General features: G+C 38.7%; 1 protein-coding gene across 1 annotated transcript; it reads right to left on the bottom strand.

Moving 5' to 3' along the window:
- Nucleotides 1–296: 296 nt before the first annotated feature.
- Nucleotides 297–14,536, bottom strand: LOC104967369 (lysosomal Pro-X carboxypeptidase-like). The gene is made up of 9 exons (XM_010796777.1): nucleotides 14,025–14,536; nucleotides 10,663–10,803; nucleotides 10,477–10,578; nucleotides 9,629–9,810; nucleotides 9,004–9,162; nucleotides 6,441–6,465; nucleotides 5,129–5,171; nucleotides 4,892–4,897; nucleotides 297–3,532 (listed from the first exon to the last, which is right to left on the bottom strand). Exons 1-9 carry the CDS (start codon nucleotides 14,196–14,198, stop codon nucleotides 3,414–3,416), a joined length of 951 nt encoding a protein of 316 aa, XP_010795079.1. The 5' UTR covers nucleotides 14,199–14,536; the 3' UTR covers nucleotides 297–3,413.
- Between the last annotated feature and the right edge of the window lie 4,899 nt (nucleotides 14,537–19,435).

The following is a 19,435-nucleotide window of genomic DNA, read 5'->3' as shown; positions in this document are numbered from 1 at the left end:
CAGCATACTCTCCAGCCCCAAGATCAGAAATGATCAACAGATTAACGGACAAACTGAATGACGGAAACAGACAAATGGACGGATAGCCCCTTCTGTCCGTCATGCTGGAAAAGAGAGACAAAGACAGGTTGCTATGGAGACTGAGGCAAATAGTTGTCTCTATTAGTGTCTTCGGTCATTTTTCTTCAGTGAAGATATTGATGAACAGACTCTATGTTCAAATACCCAGTGGCCCCATGGGACTTCCCAAACCACTGCTGCTGGGGACCCCAAAATATAAACTTTATATAAACTCTTAAACCGCACAAATTTTGCACTAGTGTGTTTTTCTGACGTGGGTCTGAAATGGGTTTGAAAAATGAGTCACTCGAAAAAAGAGAATTTTATTCAGAAACTTCTATCTTTAAAAAGACGACAAAAATGAGAAAATACAGGGTTACAGAGTGTTTGTATATACACATTTATATCGCACACTCCCTGTTAGCAGAAGGTGTGACCACATGCTATACCGTTGTTTATTTTGTTGCCATGATAACACGCTAGCCAACCAGAAAGTTGGGGTCAGTTTACCCTCGGACCTCTGAGCTTTTAGTGTCACGAAATGACACCACTTTTATTTGTGCCATTTATAGAACAGTGGATGCTTCTGAAAGCTCATACTGCACAGTGCGAGTGCTGTAATGTGTGGAAGAAATACACAGAAAGCCTCACATCCATAATATGCAGTATGGTCCCACTGAAACACAGGTACACCACTGCTAGTTTTATTTTCAGGTATTAAACTCCATCATTTCCTGAGATACTGTACAGTCCTTTATGAATATTAAATAGTATCTCTCTATGGGCTTTTTTTCAGTTTAGCAGTGTTAGCTTTCAGGAATGTAACTGTTTCTATAACTCTTTAAAAATATGTGTGTCCCAAACTATCAACATAATCCTACGTCATCTCTGAACACATTTGACATATCTGATTTTATTTCAACACATCTTTTTAAAGAGCCCACCATGTATTCGTGATCAGTTTGATCATCTGTCACGTAAGGCAGAGGACAAACGAATACAGTACGAAGACAACATGCACAATTATTGTTGTCTGCAGTTATTGCCCCTATCCATTTTAGAAATACCTCATGTGCAGAGAGAAAGTTACATCCTGCTTATTATCGCAGGAACTTCACTGCAACAAATACACAAGCTTAGCGAGTGCAACCTTTCATTTCCTGGTATTTTAAGACAAAATGTCGTGCAAACACCCTGTAGTCTTGGGAATTCAAGAAAATCCACTGGTTTTAAATCACTTGCCAAGCTTGTTATTTCTCGCAGTGTTCTCTCAAAATAATTTTATTTTTGGAAAGATGCTGCACTTGGTTTAGAATTCATAGATGTAACTGCTTTCAGTGTGTGTCTTCAGGCCTGTTTCTCGTTTGTATCACTCTCCATGCGATCCATTTTGGCATTACACCTGCATGATTTGTATTGTCCAAATAAGCTCAAACCATCATACTGTCATACGTACAAACAAAAAAACATATCCATTGATTCGCACAGGAGTGTGGAAGGTATGAGATATTAGTTAATGAAAAGATGTTAAAAATTATGATTTTGACGATGAAACACTTAATACAGTTATATTGCAGTTAGGATTTCAACCAAGTCACAAATATTGAGGAGAAAACATTTGTTATGAGAAGTTTGTCACCTCCACCTGTTTTGATATGCAAGAACGAAGTGACAAGGAAATTGCAGTTTTCCGGCTCTTTTAATTGAAAAGGATTCTCTGAAAATGAACACCAGTTTGAATGTTGCAAACGAAATGTGGACGAAACAATGGTGAAAATGTTTGGAAGCATGAATACAGGATGTTGTTGGTATTATGGTATCTATTGACAGCCTCAGAGTCAGGGTCGTGGTCAAACAGCCAGAAACATTTACACCAGTTAGAGTGAAAATTAGGATATGCGGATGAGGGTTATAATAAGTTATAATACTGGCAAGAGTTAGAGAGTGGGGGAAAGACAGTAGACACACATTGAAAATCTTCTCATAGAAATAAACAGACATCTGTAAACAACAGCAGATAGTGATCCTCTTCACTTTGTATTGCTCGAGTGCTTCTATTTTAATTGATTAAATTAATTCAGTTGAGATTCCCTATGGAGTTAAGAGAGCATAATGGAGCCTGAAAATTAGAGGTTGCAAGGTTCCTACAGGCGTAGTAAAAGGTGTAATTTTTAACAATTACTGTAATGATACGGATCTGATCTCCCAGTGAGACTGAACCAGAGCACTTAGACTCAGCGCTGTCCCAGTTTGTTCTGGCAGGAAAACATCAGAGGGGCTCTACCGAGGTTAGCTTTCACATCTTGTGTACCCATAGACATGTGAGTAATTGCAGATTTAAAATACAGTGAGGAAGTTCAAATCTAAGTATTACAACATTGCTGTATTATTTAATCCCCTTGATTCTAATACCTCGACTCTGTTTTAAATAATAAAAAAATTAAAGTTTATTCTATATTTTAAAATATCTGTTGTAAACAAAGACATCATTATCAAAGGCACAGAGACAGATCTCCATTGTTCCCAGTTAGCACTACAAAATGAGTGAGATGTGGAGCTGAAAGCTGGGCATAATTCGTTTTCATAGCTATTTAATTGAAATGAAAGGACTGCGAATGATTGAAAAGGGAAGAAAGCCATTGTGAGGTCTACCTGTATTTCTTCTCACTAGTACAATAAGGAGGCCTATTGTTGTGGCTCTGGTTAAAATCACTCTTTTGGAAAATATCTTACAATGGACAACTTTTTTTTTTTAAGTTTGCCGTGACTTCATTTCAATCTTAACAAAAGCAAATCTTATAACAAAGGCCCTTTCTTAGAGTAATGAAATACATGTAACGAGTGACGTCTAGCTTATGTCTTAATTTCTATTGGAATGATTAGAAAGACAGTGCGGAGGCTGTAAAACGTCATCTGTTTATTGATCAGTCTTCTCCTGGATATGACACATACCTCCTTGAAGATAAGTTGAAAATGACTGAAGACTTTCTTTACAACTTAGGAAGAAGTTTTCACATTTGCTTTTAATTTGGCACTGTCAGCAGTCCTTGCTGTTTAAAGAGCGACAGCTGGTTAATTCTTTTTAGAACTTACCCAATACATTTTGAAATGCCAAGGTTGTTTCTGCTTCTTCAGCTTAGACTTTTCACAGTTGGGGAAATAGGTTGTCCCTTACTAAAGTAGTATCGTCAGCAGTCCTCGTTGAAACAAAGGGGCCTAGGTTGCTGCGAGCTTAAGAAAAAAAAAACAGCTAAAACTGCAAATGTCACACGCTGAAAATAATTACATAATCGATTCAATGCCGATACAAGACCTATGAAAACTACATAAAGATGAATTTATGTGTGCATTTATTATCCCGCAGGGAGGACACTGATCTTTTCTAGGAACACTGTAGTATGGCTGCTTTCAGATACAGTTTGTAGTGGAATTAAAATGTTATGTATTGCCCTTGACAGGCCTTTGTCAGCTTCTGCTCAATAGTTTGGATAGGACAAACTTCTCATGTCATACGCTCAGCTTTTGAGCTTTGAAGAAAATCACTATCTTTGTCAGAATTGAACGTGAGTTGACTGCAGCCCTGCTTCACTCGGATGAATTATGGACATTACGGCACATGGCAGCTTCTAGATTGAGACACCACACATTATGATGATGGAATACAGTCTCCGCAAATCATTTTGACATGCAGTAAGTGAGATTGTGGCTTATAAATGTGTACTTTAAAAAATGGTTTCATTTGGTCATAAATGGCACAGAGATATGTTTAAAAAAAATGGCAAGTCTTTACCAGGAAGCTGCCATCATCATTAATGTTATTGTTTAAAGCATCATGATCACCTCCATTTCACCTCGCATCATCATCATCATGTGCTGCTGAACTTGAAGTAGGTGCAAAAGAAAAAAGTTTTGTACAGAAATCTATTTTTTATGGAGAATTTGTAAAAAAACAAAAACAAATTATTAAACATGCTGTACTTTTTATGATTAAAGATGTAGGTACAACAAATTCTTGTTCATTAAAGTCAATGTTTTTACTGTTTCACACCATGTAAAAATCTATGGTTCAAACCGAGTATATAAAATCCAAATGTCATGTGATCTCTTTTACGGCTGATTTTACACAGGAACAGAAAACCTTGTGGGATGCAGAGTTTATTTTCTCCATGCTGGAGAGACACACTTATCTCTTGGTCACACCTGTAAAAAAGTTTTTTATTCAAACTCGAAAACACTTCGGTCCTATAACTGATGTGTCAGCTCCAACTCCTCCACAGACTGGGGCTGGCAGAGTTTGTGTTTCATTTTAACATTTAAATCCCCATTCCCTGCAGAAATATGGTATATAATGTGGCTTTTAATGCGGCAGCTTCGCCGTACGAGCTGCCTTAGCATTTGTGATTTCATGCATAATGTTTACATTCATTTTCTGAATACATTTAAGATACCTACACCAGATCTTTAGTGTCAAAATGCCATGAACGGTATTCATGGATGGAGTGAAAATGACACTTTCTTTAAAACATAAGTGTTCCTGTGTAAAAACAGCTCTGTGTGGCTGATCCTGGTGTCTATATCTGGGAGAGGGATGACTTCCACAGGCACAAAAGATTTTGAATGACTTGACCTCTTTACGGCCCAAAATGTGACTTTATGTCTGTTAGGCAAGGAGTCATCTGGCTCTCCTTGTTTAGACATAATGGGTTTAGAGTGGAAAATAAAATGGGGGTAAATGTAGGCTATGAAAGCAGCATAGGCAAGTCTCCAACAGTTTGGATGCTCCTAACTTGACTTGTAACTTCTTGAGTTTTGAAAAGGGCATTTTTCTGACCAGATCCTGAGGGGGGGAAATACATGGAGTGTTATAAATGATTATACAACAGATACTGTATGTGTATGCAGCCTCACAACCTGCTGTTAAAGAGACTCAAAGTTTATCTATCAGATATTTTGAAAACATTATTTGAGAATAAAGTTTTTGATACAATACTTTCTCATCTGTGCCAGTGTTTTATTGTTATCCAGATTTTTTTGAAAATGTTCAATTACAATCATATCAGTATGGTACCTTCAGGGCTGAGTCTGAAGGTGACCTGCAGGGCTGCAGCCCTCTGTGAGCATGTTTTAGTTACTGTATGGTGACAAAAAATGGCAGCCATATTTCCAATTGTGTAATGAGCCTGTATCATTGAAATACAGGCTCATGTAATATCACCATATTGACTAATTAATTTTAATTTCTACATCAAATCCCTTCCTAGGGTGGACAATTCCATCAGGAGCACCTTAATCTTGACTTTAATAAGGGATAATCCATGGCAAAGTGTGCACTAAAGAGCCTTATATTAGCCTTTGGATTGTGTAAATAGAATAATCCACACTCACTTACTGAATATACGAAGGTCAATTACTGCTTATTAACTGGAGGGATTTGAGTGGATTATGTGGTTTATCGCACTGCAACGAGTGTTGGTTACTAATATGTATTGGTTGCTCCCTATTTAAATAACACCATGCTTCAGAAATGTGAAAGAAATTATGAATGTTGTGTCCCTTCTTGACCAGAATGTTACCATGGTTACACAGGTTGTTGAGAAAATGTGGGACCAGAGAATCATATCACTAAGAAATGTAATATACCCGTAATACAGAATTAAAGCTATTTAATCAAAGACAGAGTGAAACTAGAGGAGAGAGCTGGGGTGAGAGAAGAGAGAAGCAGCACAACCAGCTCGCCGCAGCAGGTTTGAAACAAGGGGCTGAATTATGACTTTTAACATCGGAAATGTATTTAATCAGCACCTAAAACAAGCAATTAAAAATAAACATAACAAGGTCTAACAATGAGTTTGGGAGAAAAAGATGCAAGCAGAAAGAAATAAAACAGCAGGACAAGTAATGAAAGCAAATAATTAACAGGACAAATGGGGGGGGAAACTGAAGAAAAACTAGAGCTACAAATAAAAGCTGACATTGATTTAAGGCTCAATAAAGAAAGGCCAGCATGTGACTTTACTTTTAATTCGATTTTTACTTTAATATCAGAATAATTTCATGTTATTTTATGATAAAGGTCACTAAAAGATTCAAGTTATCTTATAAACCAAGGGGGAGGATGGATCCTTTATGAACATACCTCATTCACACCAACGCAACTCCGGTTCAAGCTCCGTGCTAGAGCTTTTCAGGTTCAGAACCGGTTCTTCGGTTTAGCTCCGGTTCTTTTCACACTGCCCAGAGTCCGACTGGTGCTGCGTCATTGCGTCATCGTTTGCGTCATGACGTAACCGTTTGCGTGCCTGCTTCATAAATCCAAACCGCGCGGAAACCCCTCACAGCTGACACCGACAACAACAATGGCCGATTGTGCTCCAGCTTCCTCTGTACCTCTTCGGAAGACCAGATTCCCAGTAGGTAGCTCGTCTCTTCAGTGGACCACTGCTGCTTGTTAAGTTTCTCCATCGTTGTGTACAAACTGGATAAAACGCAGGCTTTTTGTTGTTGTTCAGGAGTTGATCCCGCCCCTGCCCCCGCCTCGACGTAAGCGTGACGTATGCGGTGCTTTTGCTCTGGCCGGACAATTTTTTGGTGCTCGAAATGAACCGGATTCCGGAGCTAAGAGGCTGCTCCGCTGTGAAGAGGAAAACCCGGTGCTTTTCAAGCTCCAGCTCTGAACCGGCCCTGAAACACCGTTGGTGTGAATGAGGTAACAGAGAGGTGACCACTGAGGGTACCAAGTACTACCAAATTGCCTATGGTTTAACAAGAATGGTATTGTAGGCTATATAGAAAACGAAACACGATGAATACACAAAAGTATTGAAAAAAAAAGGTGAAATGTAAAGTGCTCATGGCGGTCTGGGAAAATAGGGCTGTACCGGTATGTATGTTTGTTTATTACATGGCTTAGTTGAATACTCGATTCTGATTGGTCAATTCAGAACACGTGACACGTTGTTAATACCGAACAGACAGACCGCTGTCAAGGACAGTCCGGACTTATTGACCGTTGTTAAGGAAGCTCACATCTGCAGAAAGAAGTCCGTTCGATTTAACTGTATACAGTTTGCTTCTCTAACTGACAAGAAAACAGCGGAGAAGTAATGGGCAGAAATCCTCCTTTTTACGCAACGTTCCAGACATAGACATCAAACGGCGACACATATTCAGTTGTCAGTTACTTTGGCATTAGGGCAGGGATATCTAGATACTTTTAAAGGTTTGACATAATTAATTGTGCTACTTTTAAAGCAAGCAGCGATGTTTTCAAATTAAGCAATCATACACAAGTGTATGATTGCGATTCTATTACACAAACTATCATTGTAATCAACAATATCGTAAAGTAATTTCATAATGTGGGCTGATTTGCTCCCAAACCTACGCTTTCTGCTTGAGTTAATCTCCGTCAGATAGTTCCTAGAAAGTAGTTCCCATGGTTACAATAGCCGATCAAACACTTCTTCTACCCCGCTTACAGTTATTGATATAATTATAGTAAATAATATATTATTAACCAATTTATTGAAAACAATTTATTGAAAACAATTCTTGAATTAGGCTATTTAAATATCTGAGTAATCACTGTGTGGGATTAGCGGAACAAATCAAATCAGGCTCTCCATTGTGCTGAAACATTTTGGGTTCAGAATGAAGGTGGATGTTCATGCTGCCATTAAAAGTGCAATTCTTGAAACAGCTCTCCATGAACATGCCAGACTTTTTTGCAGGTGGTGCTGTGGTGTTCACGGGTAGGACTACGTTATAGGAAGAGCTTTCCTCCAGTGGTCGTTTCATGGCGTGTCCCGGACCGGCAAAAAGCGCTTTGCTCCACATCTTTCTGTTGTCTAGAGATGGAGCCCAGTAGCTGCGGAGCGATGACTCGTTTTTATGTCCGCTAACGGACCCCAACAAATCAAAATTAACTTTAAAATCTGACATTTTGTAGCTACCGATTTCCAACGAGAGACAATGTATAACAGTGTAACGGCTGTGTGTCGCTAAACGTCGCTATGGAAACCACACGATGTAGGCTCATGGAAGTAGTTTCGGTAGGCTAGTGGCGTGTGTAGGCCACTGGATACTTTGTGATTAGGCACGTTCTATTTGATCGTTGTTTGATCGTGGAATCAAACACGCCTATTGACCAATCAGAGAGCTTGCTCAAACCTATGTGTTGAATGATCAACATATCACATTTTAATGAAGCTAAGAATGAATGAAGCTAAGAGCTAACTTAAACAGAAAGAAAACTAAAAATCAAGCCAGTTAATACAAATATCAAACCATTGCTAAAATGCACCTTATTAGAAACTTTTTTCATTGCTGATAACAACTGATGGTGTGATGTAAAAAAGTAGCACTCAATTCAATAAAGCGTTTTCCTACAGTTTAGTGTTGTGAAAATGGAAAAGGTACAGGGAGCCTGTGGGGACACTTTCTTATTCAGATCTGAGAAGAATACTAAAGAGTCTAAATATTCTGAGTTATGCAGGTTTTACATTTTATGGATTCATACATTATAATCTGTCATCTGTGGAGAGACTCTAGATTTTATACCCAACAGATCGAGTTTGAGTAAACGCTGTCTGGTTTCAGACTTTAGCACACAGTCAATCAAAATCACAAATTTAGACCATCTGTGCAGACGTGTAGAAACTCTTAAAACCAGGATACCTTATATGAGAATTGTTTTTTCTTTTTTTTTTCTTTTATAATTATTCAATAAGTCATATTGTGTAGTCATATATTGTATTGACAGGTGTTATGATGCGTGGATCTTTTCTTTATCATGTCGTCTTTTTTCCTTCTCACCTTTTATTCTACTTGTTTCATTTGTGTGCTTTTGCAGTTATTGCTACAGTTCATCCCTTCACATCCATAAACTGATAGTATTATTGTTATTGTTAATGTTCTACAGATGCATTTTCACTGTATGACTTACCAGTGGAGGAGACATTGTTAATAGCCTTCCAGGACTTTCTGATGTTTGCATCACAGTTATACCCACTCCTGGCAAAGTCCTGTGTGACTACTTTGTAAAAGTCTCCACATGGCACCATACCAGGGAACTGCCATATTGGTGCAGAGGCTGCCAGAGCTCTGAAACAATAAGAAGCAAAAACTATTTAAATTTGTATCTCAAAGTTACACAAGCTGCACATCCATTATGCTGGTAGTGATAAGAGCATTTTTGTAACATGTTTGCTGGGGCTGCATAGTGCTTTTAAGGTTAATAGATTCAAACTCTTATACCTAATGTCACATACATATTTGGAGCTGCAAACATTCAACGTTTCCTGCTACATTAAGGCTCCTTCCCCCTTGAAATCAGGACCGCTGACTCAAAAAAGCACTCAAAACACATCTGTTTTTCACAGCTTTCAGACTCAGTTCAATCTCTCTCCTCTACATTTTTGTTTATTTCTGTTTTTTATCTTGTTTTCTCATCCCTGCTGTGTGTTTTCCTTTTTGTCCTTGGGTTTCTTGAAGAGTCGCTATATAATTAAGTTATTATTATCATTATAAATCAAACCTAAAGTCCCCAAGGCTTGCTTTTATATCTTACCCAACCACAATATTGGGGTATTTCATCCTGAACCAGGCGGCGAGCATCCCTCCATAGGACCCTCCGACAGCGATGACGGGGCTCTGCTGCGCTGCAGGTAAACTTCCCTTCATGTTCTGAATCAGCACTGCAAAATCTGCCAGGGCCTGCTCTGAGGTCAGGTAGTTCAGGTGTTTGCTGTCCTGCAAGCAGATTCAAGATTCAAAGACTCAAAGGTTTTATTGTCATAAGCTACAGTGTAGAAATAGCAATGATAATCTTGTGACCCGAGCTCCTCCAACGATGCAAAATATATAATAAAATACAAAAAAAAAAGATACAAAATTGTGCAAGTCTATATACATGCAAATAGAATATGATAAATATACAAGGACAGAATATTTAATAAAATATTGTAAATTAAGACGAAATGAAATACGGTTTATTGTGGTGATAACTATTTAGATAAATAAGTAGATGACAAACAGATTAATGTTTATCGAGGCACTTAACAGAGCTCAGGTGCTTAGCAGTCTTATGGCCTATGGGATAAATCTGTCAAGTATATATATATATATATATATATATAAATAATGATATATATAATGACAAGTATTACATTCGAAACAACTGCCGAAAAAACTAAAATGACTGATAGTGAAATCAACATTTATCTTGTAAATACTAGGATTTAAGAAACACACACATGCTATTTGGGAATAAATATCTTTAAATATATGCCTCAGTGTTGTTGCTTTTAATTTATTTATGATTGGGAGACCAAACATTTAAATTAAAACATGTAAGCAAACCTATTTAATCAGATGTTATCATACAAAGATTCACTAATAGACTGCGTCTCCCCTTACACTGTAAGAGTCTTGTCCAAATGGCAGGGACTCTCCATAGTAACGATGTTCTGCAAAAACCAGCATGGCGCCCAACTCCTCCGCAATTTCCCACATGAATCCCTTCAGAGAAAAACAATGACAGGTGTTGAATTAGAGTGGCGATTACGTGCGGTGTAAATGCAAGCTAACAGATGGGGTATTTACAGTATTGTTGCAGAACCAGGTGATGTCTCCTTCATTGCCGGTGTAAAACAAAATGGGTCCTCCAGGCTGCTGCCAGTGTTTGTCTGCCACAAGGTATCTCTGCTTAAAAGTACCATCCTCTAGGAAACCTAAATGATCAATCTGGAAGAAATAAAAACATGAAATAAGTGCATAATCCTAAATTTAAATGAAGGCACAAACTCATCATAAATACTCTCAGTTGAGCAGAATTTACCAAAAGGTGCAATGGGTCAAATTGAAATGTGTCCATGAAATACAATGTTGCAAAAATATACTGATGTTAATCTACAGATTGCATTTTAGAGGAAACTGCTAAAAGCTAGATGTGATCAGTGAACACCTGGACCCTTTCCAACTATGGTGTTTCTAAATAATAGTCCCTAGGTTGGATTCTAGGGTAATTAGCCCCAATTTGTATGAAAATATGTTGGAGCCGGTTTAAAGGACGCTCGATTAGTTCCACTTTAGATGAGCTCCTTTCATCCAACCTCAGGGATTCTGGGATATTTCTGGGATATTTCCTGTATTCTTTATTAAACAAAAGCAGAAAACACCAACCACCTCTCGGAGAAGAAAGCCCTGTGAGGCTGCAGAGAGTTGTCTGACCCTTGAAACCGCACCAACACTTCATACAAAATGTTTTTGTGTTGTTTTTTCACCCCCTCCTCACTCACTTCCCTCCTCAGTGGATACAAAGGACGCAGCAATTTTATGAGCCAGTGACACCAAAAAGATTCTGGGGCCTCAATGTGTCCATTCAAGCCTCGACTCCTCAGTGCTTGGCAATGCTATTAAGTGTGAGGGGACCATGGGACCGTTTAAAAGGAACATTTCGGCAGTTTGGCAGCAAATTAGGTTTCAGCGGTCATAAAAAAGTTTAGGTTAGAATTCTGCACACAAAGCATTTAAAGTTGCTGTAAAAAGTTATAAGTAATGTATTTTATGTGGTTAGTTACTTTTGATTCAAACCAGGTTTCTAAAATGTTAGAATTCATATTTTGGGAGCTAAACTCTTCAATTATTGAAATTCAAACTCTCTTGAAATGCAAACAGATATAAAACCATGACCTAAATGCAAACTAAAGTGGTTGAATATCCAAACCAAAAAAGCACCCCTGGTGATACTGTATCACTTGCACCCACTCAGTATGCATATTACTAAACCTTTTAAAGTGGTTTCATAACAAATCCACACCCTGATGAGTAGTGCCACCCTGTGGTTACTGCAGGCAGCACATGAAGAACAGTTTTGTTCCAATTAAAATTCAATTCACACACTTAACATCTACTGGACCAGAACGTTAGCTATTGGATGGGAAAAGAGACGCATCTGTGGTGTTACAAACAAGCAATTGAAGGCAGGAGGGAAACCACCAAAGCATGTGCTCAAGTAAACTACAGCAGTTAAAGTGGAGGATGCTAAAGGACACTTCCATTTATTGTCTGGGGGCAAGATGCAGTGAAAAGGATTTCCTCTCCTAGTCCACTTGGTGCTGTCCTCGCAGCAGCATGTCCCACAGAGAGTGCAGACTATGGCAGCATGATTGATGATTATTTTGCACAAATAGCTGCTTCTGGTACTGGAAAGTGGATTGAAGGGATTTTATTTGTTCTTCTTGTCAAGAAGAAGCACACAATTTGTTTAGTGATTGGGTGAAGAAAGCACATCAGACAAGACAATGGGCGTCAGAGGGGAGGAAACGCTCTTTATCTTCTTGTCAGCGTGTCTGATTAGGCAGGATGTCGTGGGTTGGACCAGGTGTGGAGCATTGTCTCCTAATCCAAATAATGTTCCACACATACACATCATCAGCCGTTTGATCATATGATATTAGACTACGGAGCGCAACTGTTGTTTTCATTGTCAATGTATAGTTTTCTTGATTAAACTTTGGGTCAGATAAAAACAGTCCAAAACACATACATATTTGATCTAATATATTGCAATACAACCAAAGAAGGCAAATCCTTTAATTTTTCTGTGCGTCTAAAGAAACAAATATTGTGTGGTGATAGACTCTATAAAAATATGTGTATTATTCTGAAGGGTTAATTAACCCTCTCACTTTAACTCATGCAAACTTTGATGAATCAGCAATAGCGACTGTTTCCACTGTTTTTACTTTCTTATGAACTCGATTGTATTCTCCCAAAGTTTTTGCAAATCAGCGCTGCAACTAGAAATCACTTTCCTTATAGATTAATCTGTTGAATATTTTCTTGATTAATCGTTTGATCTTTCTAGTAAATGTCAAAAATCGTAATAAATGTCTATCGAAGTTTTATGTCTTTAAAAAGTCTGCTTTGTAAGTCAAAGGTCAAATGATATGTTCCTTCTTTTGATAGAAAAGAATAGAAAAGCAAGAAATCTGCATATTTGAATATTACAATTACATAAATGATTACTCGATTACCAAACTAGTTGGGGATTATTTGTCTTTTGTTGAAGCTGTATCGCAAAGATGTCCAATGTCCAAGCTATGAGACAGGCTTAAGCATGTGAATACGGCCTTTCGCAAGATCCCTGTATGAGTCAGGTTAGCATGATTGAAGCATGAAGACACAAGCAGGCAAGTCAAAAAAAAGAGTCAGACTGTATGAGTCAGGGTCCCATGTCACAAAACATGATGCTGCCACCTCAGCATACACTCTGCGTGCTACCTGATTCTCCATGAAGTAACAGTATGTAAATGTAAAGGCTGAATGAAGATCTCTCAAAGCCCCCTCAGGTGAAGTGTTTCACATTCAGTGGGCCCCGGAGACCTTTTTTAAGGCAGGGAGCCAAGGGGGGGGGTGCAGTTCCGCCGGCAGGAACAGAGCCAATAGTGGGTTTTCCCTTCACTACAGGAAGCCAGAGTAAAACAGCTATTGTCTACCGAAACAACACATGAAAAACTTCTACTGGATTAAGATTTTAGAAAAAGAAAGTGTTACATAAAGGAGTAAACAGTAAACAATGACCCCAAGTAGTGGTAAATAAAGTAGTAAGCAAACTTTAATAAGCCAGTAATTATAAAATATTATTTATTTTTTTGTTTTTGTTTATATCCATATTGACAATAAAACACTAGCATGATTACTATTTGTTTTTTCATTCAGACAAAATATAGGGATTATTTGTACTAATTATAATTACACTTTATCCACACCACACTACTAAATGCAACCTAGTTTAAAGGCTACTATAGAAAACACACCAAATCTTTAAAGATGAAGTAAAACAGAAACAAGTGAAAGAGGAAGAAACTGCTTTGTGTTTGCTTTGTGAAACATACTGCACATAGTTTTCAAAGAACAGATTGTGAGTTTAAAAAAAATATATATATATATTTTGAACTCACCTTTTGGTCAAAGTAAAGTGTTTCATAGCTGATGGGGCTCTCAGTAGAGGAAGATAAGCCCCCACGCCTGGAGAAAAGTTGTTGTTTGAGGGCGATCACATGCAGACAGCCGAGACACAGCGTTACGATGCAGGTAACTGCAGCTCTGTCCACAAACCTCTCTCCAGCCTTCATGTCTGCTTCTGTCACACACAGCTCACAGTCTATGCTCACAACACACTGATCTGACTTCAGCACATGATAGTCAAATCGCTTGATCTCCCTTGCTGGCACTGTGAAGATGAGACCTGTCCCGTAAAAGAGAGGAAGTGAGATTCGCCTGTCAGCAAATCCATAGAGGTGTAGTCAGACAGCATGTGACCTATATTTAGCAGCAGAGCAGAGACAGCCCGCTCGAGCACAGCAAGCATCAGGTTCAATGTCTGCTCAACACTTTAATAACTTTAATTTAACTGTAGCCGGCTAGCAGTCCGAAGAAAGCAGATGGTTACCAATGTAAATAATGCTCGCAGTGGTTGATGGGAGTCTGAGTTTAACGTGGGCACGTTGCTGCTACACTGGAAACACACCCGTTCAAAGCAAGTAATATACCGGAAACAAGTTCAAAGCAAGCACCCATCACTAACGAGGCCATGTTACGTTTGCCACACGCATTAATCATACAGTCTATGATTAATCCCCGTTGTGTTGCCACGGTGTATATTTATTAAACCTCTGATCATTTAAGACTTTTATTGTGAAAGTCTATGACGGAAATGGAAAATCAAGTAGGCAACTATTCCGTTTCTTTACACATTCTATGGAAGCCTGTTTGCGCCACAGGAAAAACATTTAAAAAATCCTGTAATCATTATAATGACTTAGCTATCTAATTATAATGAATTTCTATCTCATTATAATGACTTAACTATCTCATTATAATGACTTAGCTATATTGACTTAATATCTCATTATATTGACTTAGTTATCTCATTATATTGACTTACTATCTCATTATATTGACTTACTATCTCATTATATTGATTTAGCTATCTCATTATATTGACTTAATATCTCATTATATTGACTTAGTTATCTCATTATATTGACTTAATATCTCATTATATTGACTTAGTTATCTCACTATATTGACTTAGCTATCTCATTATATTGACTTAATATCTCATTATATTGACTTAGTTATCTCATATTGACTTAATATCTCATTATATTGACTTAATATCTCATTATATTGACTTAGTTATCTCATATTGACTTAATATCTCATTATATTGACTTAGTTATCTCATATTGACTTAATATCTCATTATATTGACTTAGCTATCTCATTANCCGTGACCAAAAGACCGAGTTAAGTACCGAACCGAAATGTTTATGAACCGTTACACCATGTTGTAGCGGCAGAAGGGTTGCAGATTGCATATCTAATAGGGGTGTAACGGTTCATAAACATTTCGGTTCGGTACTTAACTCGGTCTTTTGGTCACGGTTCGGTTCGGTACAGCAGAATTTTTTTCACAAAACAAAACATATATATATTTTTTTAATGATTAAAGTGTGAATGATGTATTCACTCAAATAAATACAAAACATAATAAAATAAACATTAAGGTGCAGCATTTCGATGAACTGAAATAATCTGTATTTGAACTGTACTGTACTAATACCTAAGCAGCCAGTTTGACGTTATGAATTTTCATGTTTTTTTAAAGAAAGATGAACTTGTCCACATTGCTTGCTGAAAGGCAGATCTGCTGGCACTAACAATGTCTCCTGCTGTGGAGAACACCCTCTCTAGGGACAGAGGTAGCAGACACAGCCAGGAAGCGCTTTGCTAACATGGCAACATAAGCACCTGAGATTACTTCCAAAAAGTTGTTCACGTTCTCAATTTTTTACGTTTAAGGTTATATTCATTCGGTACACTTTGGTACACACGTGTACCGAACCGAAGGGCCCGTACCGAATAATTTCAGTACGGGTACGTGTACCGTTACACCCCTAATATCTAACATAACTTGGACTTGAAAAGGAGTATTTCTCCCTTGCTGTTTTGCTACTTTTACTAAAAACGATCTAAATACCTCCCCATCACTGATTTGAAGACGTCTTCAATGTCTCTGTGAAGCACCGTGTAACTCGGAAGTGCTCCATAAACAAAGATCTGTACTATTATTTGCAGAGATTCAAATATGTCCCTGCTGTTTCTTACTGTGTCTCTCACCACGTCCTTCAAAACGTGAACAAGGCAATGCACAAATTGCTTCTTTGCATTATGACGGTTCATTCTCTTGTCTGATGTATCGGATGTGTTATCACCCTGCAGAGATGGAGATGTGTTCCTGTTGCTTCTGACCGTGTCTTAGTGCATGTTGTAGCTGCAGAAGCGTTGCAGGTTGATGACGTAACGCCGCTCTCGCTCTGCAGGCTCTGACCTTGAGTTACATCGCGGCCGACAGCAGCTGTGATTGGATTAGAAGCGAGGGAGGGAAGCCCTGGTTCAGTCCCACTTTCCCCTCCCTCTCCTCCACCAGAGGATAATACGGATTTAACCCGTGCTAACGTGCCATTAGCCTCTCAGCTCCACACCGCTAAAGCCGTTAGCCTCCTCCCTCAACGACAGGTTTACAGGGATTTAGCAAAGCGTGATGAATTACTGCAGGTGAACAACGTCTAATGCAATCTACTTTTTTTAACGCTATTTTATTTCAATTTGAGAAGTTTACAGTTTGGAATGTTCCTTTTTAGTCTTTTAATTTTAATTGTACAAATGCCTATAGCAAAAAAAAACAACAAATAAAAACCCTCCTTGTTCTTTAAGTTGTTACTACTTTAAAATCATAATATACAAGAAAACATTCTGGCATTCTGAGCATATTTTCTGTTTTAACCGTACACTACCCCTAGATTCCACCGGGTCGCATTACGGCCGCGCCCCGGCGTTCGCAAAGCTCGCGGCCACTGTAGTCAATGGGTCCTATTCCACCAGACGGCTGGGTTACGGCTCAGAAGCGTCCCAGAAGCGTCTCCCCGCTGGGCTCCGCTCGAAATAGGATTGAAGTCTATTTTTCGACGCGTTGCAGAGGCGCCGGGCAGGAAGTGGACCGGTCAGAGCATCCGGCCCATCCCCAAAATAAACTAATTTTGCAGACCCTATCCCTCCGTAGTCTTTCAAGTAGGAGGAGAAATGCCAGCGTTCTCCTCCGGTTTACAGGCACTGTGTAAATATATATAGAATAATTATGAATGCATTTTTTTACCACTAAAATACAGCAACACATCTTTGATTCATGTCGTAACGCGACGCAGACGGACCCGGTGGAATCTAGGGGTAATGGGGAATTAATACATGTTATATCGATGTTGCGCTACGAAATCAAATATTGTCTTAAATGTCGTACAATATATCAAAATATGTCATAAATGTGATGTTTGTATGTAATTCTTTGTTTCAAGTCATTATATCCACATTACTGATGATTATTGATCAACGTTCAGGTTCATATGTTATGAACGCAGAAATGGTTAACCCTTCTATGGGGTTGTAATATTGATATTGAGGTATATCTACAAAAATAAAGTGATGTTTAATATACTGATCAGTGTTTCCGCCAGACCAGGGCTGGTGGGGGGGGGCTATCCCTTATAGATACTATCTCTTTACATATGCACACACACACACTTTTGAATTGTGCCGTCCCTTATACTATCTCTTTACGTGGTTTACAGGGACACCCCTCCTGGCATGGTCCTTGGAAGATGTTCGTAGGTATTTTTTGAGGAACAATTAATTTGTTAATGATATGTACCTATTTAATTGTTGTTTTTTTCCTGTCCAGTGTTTGTTTGTTTTCGTCACAGGAACGCGCTTTGCTGGCGGCGAAAATAATCCCACCAGACTCCGTTGCCCCTCCAACAGAGGGACGTCCTTGTCCTTTTTCCTTTTCGTCATTTCAAGCGATAAAAACTCTCGATCTTCTCTCGAATTATGTATTTTTTTGGACGCCCTCGGCTCGAGTTCAGGGCGTTCCGAGCTGAATAAGAGCGTCACATGACGGCAAGACGCCCCCCTAGCGGAAACGCTGATATTAAATACACATTGTACAATAACAATTCTGACTTTCCACAATGAAAAGCCTTGTCTTTTTATGATGCTGTAATGCAAACATGTCCCAAGTTGGAATCAATAAAGTACTTCTTATCTTATCATCGAAGACAAAAGGGATGCATGGAGAGGGAAAGGAAGTGGATTTCACTCCTAAAACTTTATTGATCCCTGCTTGATTGTAAGATTTAAATACTAGGATTTAGAGAAGGGGAAAAACAGCATAAGCTCAAAAGTGACATTTCAGAAGAAGCATATTTAGGTTAAGCTCAACTTAGAAGAACGTTAAAGAAAGAAGGTTGTTTAGAGTTGGGATAAATGGTTATGTGATCGGTTATATGATGGTGGATTTCTAGATACGTTGAAACTGTTTTATAATATTGTAATCTTTCCAAAAACCTCATCTCATGCAAAGGGGGGGGGGGTCACAGTAATAATCTTTCAGAAAATCCATGCGTGTAAAAGCGTCTCATGCAGAAATCAGCCTGCATTTGTGTGGAAGTAAATCTCCTGCAGCGTCCAATCACATCTCTGCATGTGTGTGTCTTTATATGTTCATAAGGTGTAATGGTGTGTGTGTGTGTGTGTGTGTGTGTGTGTGTGTGTGTGTGTGTGTGTGTGTGTGTGTGTGTCAAAATGCCAAAATAGAGACTTGATCTCATATTTGCCATCTTCTATTTTGTATACAGTACAATGGTAACATTGGATAAGTGTTACGTCTAAGTGTTATTTTGATGTTTGAATGTACATTTTCTGTCTTTTCTTTTGCCCTCTCAATCATCACTCATGTGGATATAATGACTGTTTATCAAAAATCGTTATTTCTAAAGGTTTTAAGAAATCAAAAATGGTCAACAAGTCGTATTCGATTACTACATATCACATAGGCCTTTTATCTACTCGTGTTTAATGCTTTATTTTAACAGCAATCATACTGGCAAATGGGGTACATGTAAGGCGGCCGATAAAACTTCTGCGTTACGGTACGTCCACACGGCAGCGTGCGTTGAAGCTGGCTGGTGGGCGTGTCTGGCGTGTGACCGATAACCAATCACATTAATCTCCCGCCCCGGACACACAAGCACGCGGTTTGATTAACTACAGCTTGCACTGGCATATGATTTGATTGGCTGACGCTTCCGTCGAAGCTTCAAAAGTTGAACTTTTCTCAACTTTCGAAGAGAGCAACGCGAAGCCACGGAACCACAATGCAGTTCGGCGAAGCGTGACGTCACCCCATTCAAAGTGAATGGGAAGCGTCTCTGTTGAAGCAACGCACGCTGCCGTGTGGACGGGCCGTTACAGG

The sequence above is a fragment of the Notothenia coriiceps genome, unplaced genomic scaffold (genome assembly GCF_000735185.1).
Source record: "Notothenia coriiceps isolate Sejong01 unplaced genomic scaffold, NC01 NC01_scaffold00037250, whole genome shotgun sequence".
Classification (NCBI taxonomy): domain Eukaryota; kingdom Metazoa; phylum Chordata; class Actinopteri; order Perciformes; family Nototheniidae; genus Notothenia; species Notothenia coriiceps.
Note: the sequence above shows the minus strand (reverse complement) of the source record. Positions and strands in the feature narration are given on the sequence as shown.

Bases quoted from the DNA above. Each gene is read 5' to 3' on its own strand.
- LOC104967369 (XM_010796777.1), bottom strand. From the start codon at position 14,198: ATGAAGGCTGGAGAGAGGTTTGTGGACAGAGCTGCAGTTACCTGCATC. The intron at 9,163-9,628 runs GTAAGATATAAA...TTATTGTTTCAG, and splicing joins TACCCCAATATTGTGGTTGG to AGCTCTGGCAGCCTCTGCAC. The intron at 5,172-6,440 runs GGAAGCTGGAGC...ACATGCTCACAG, and splicing joins GTCTTCCGAAGAGGTACAGA to AGGGCTGCAGCCCTGCAGGT.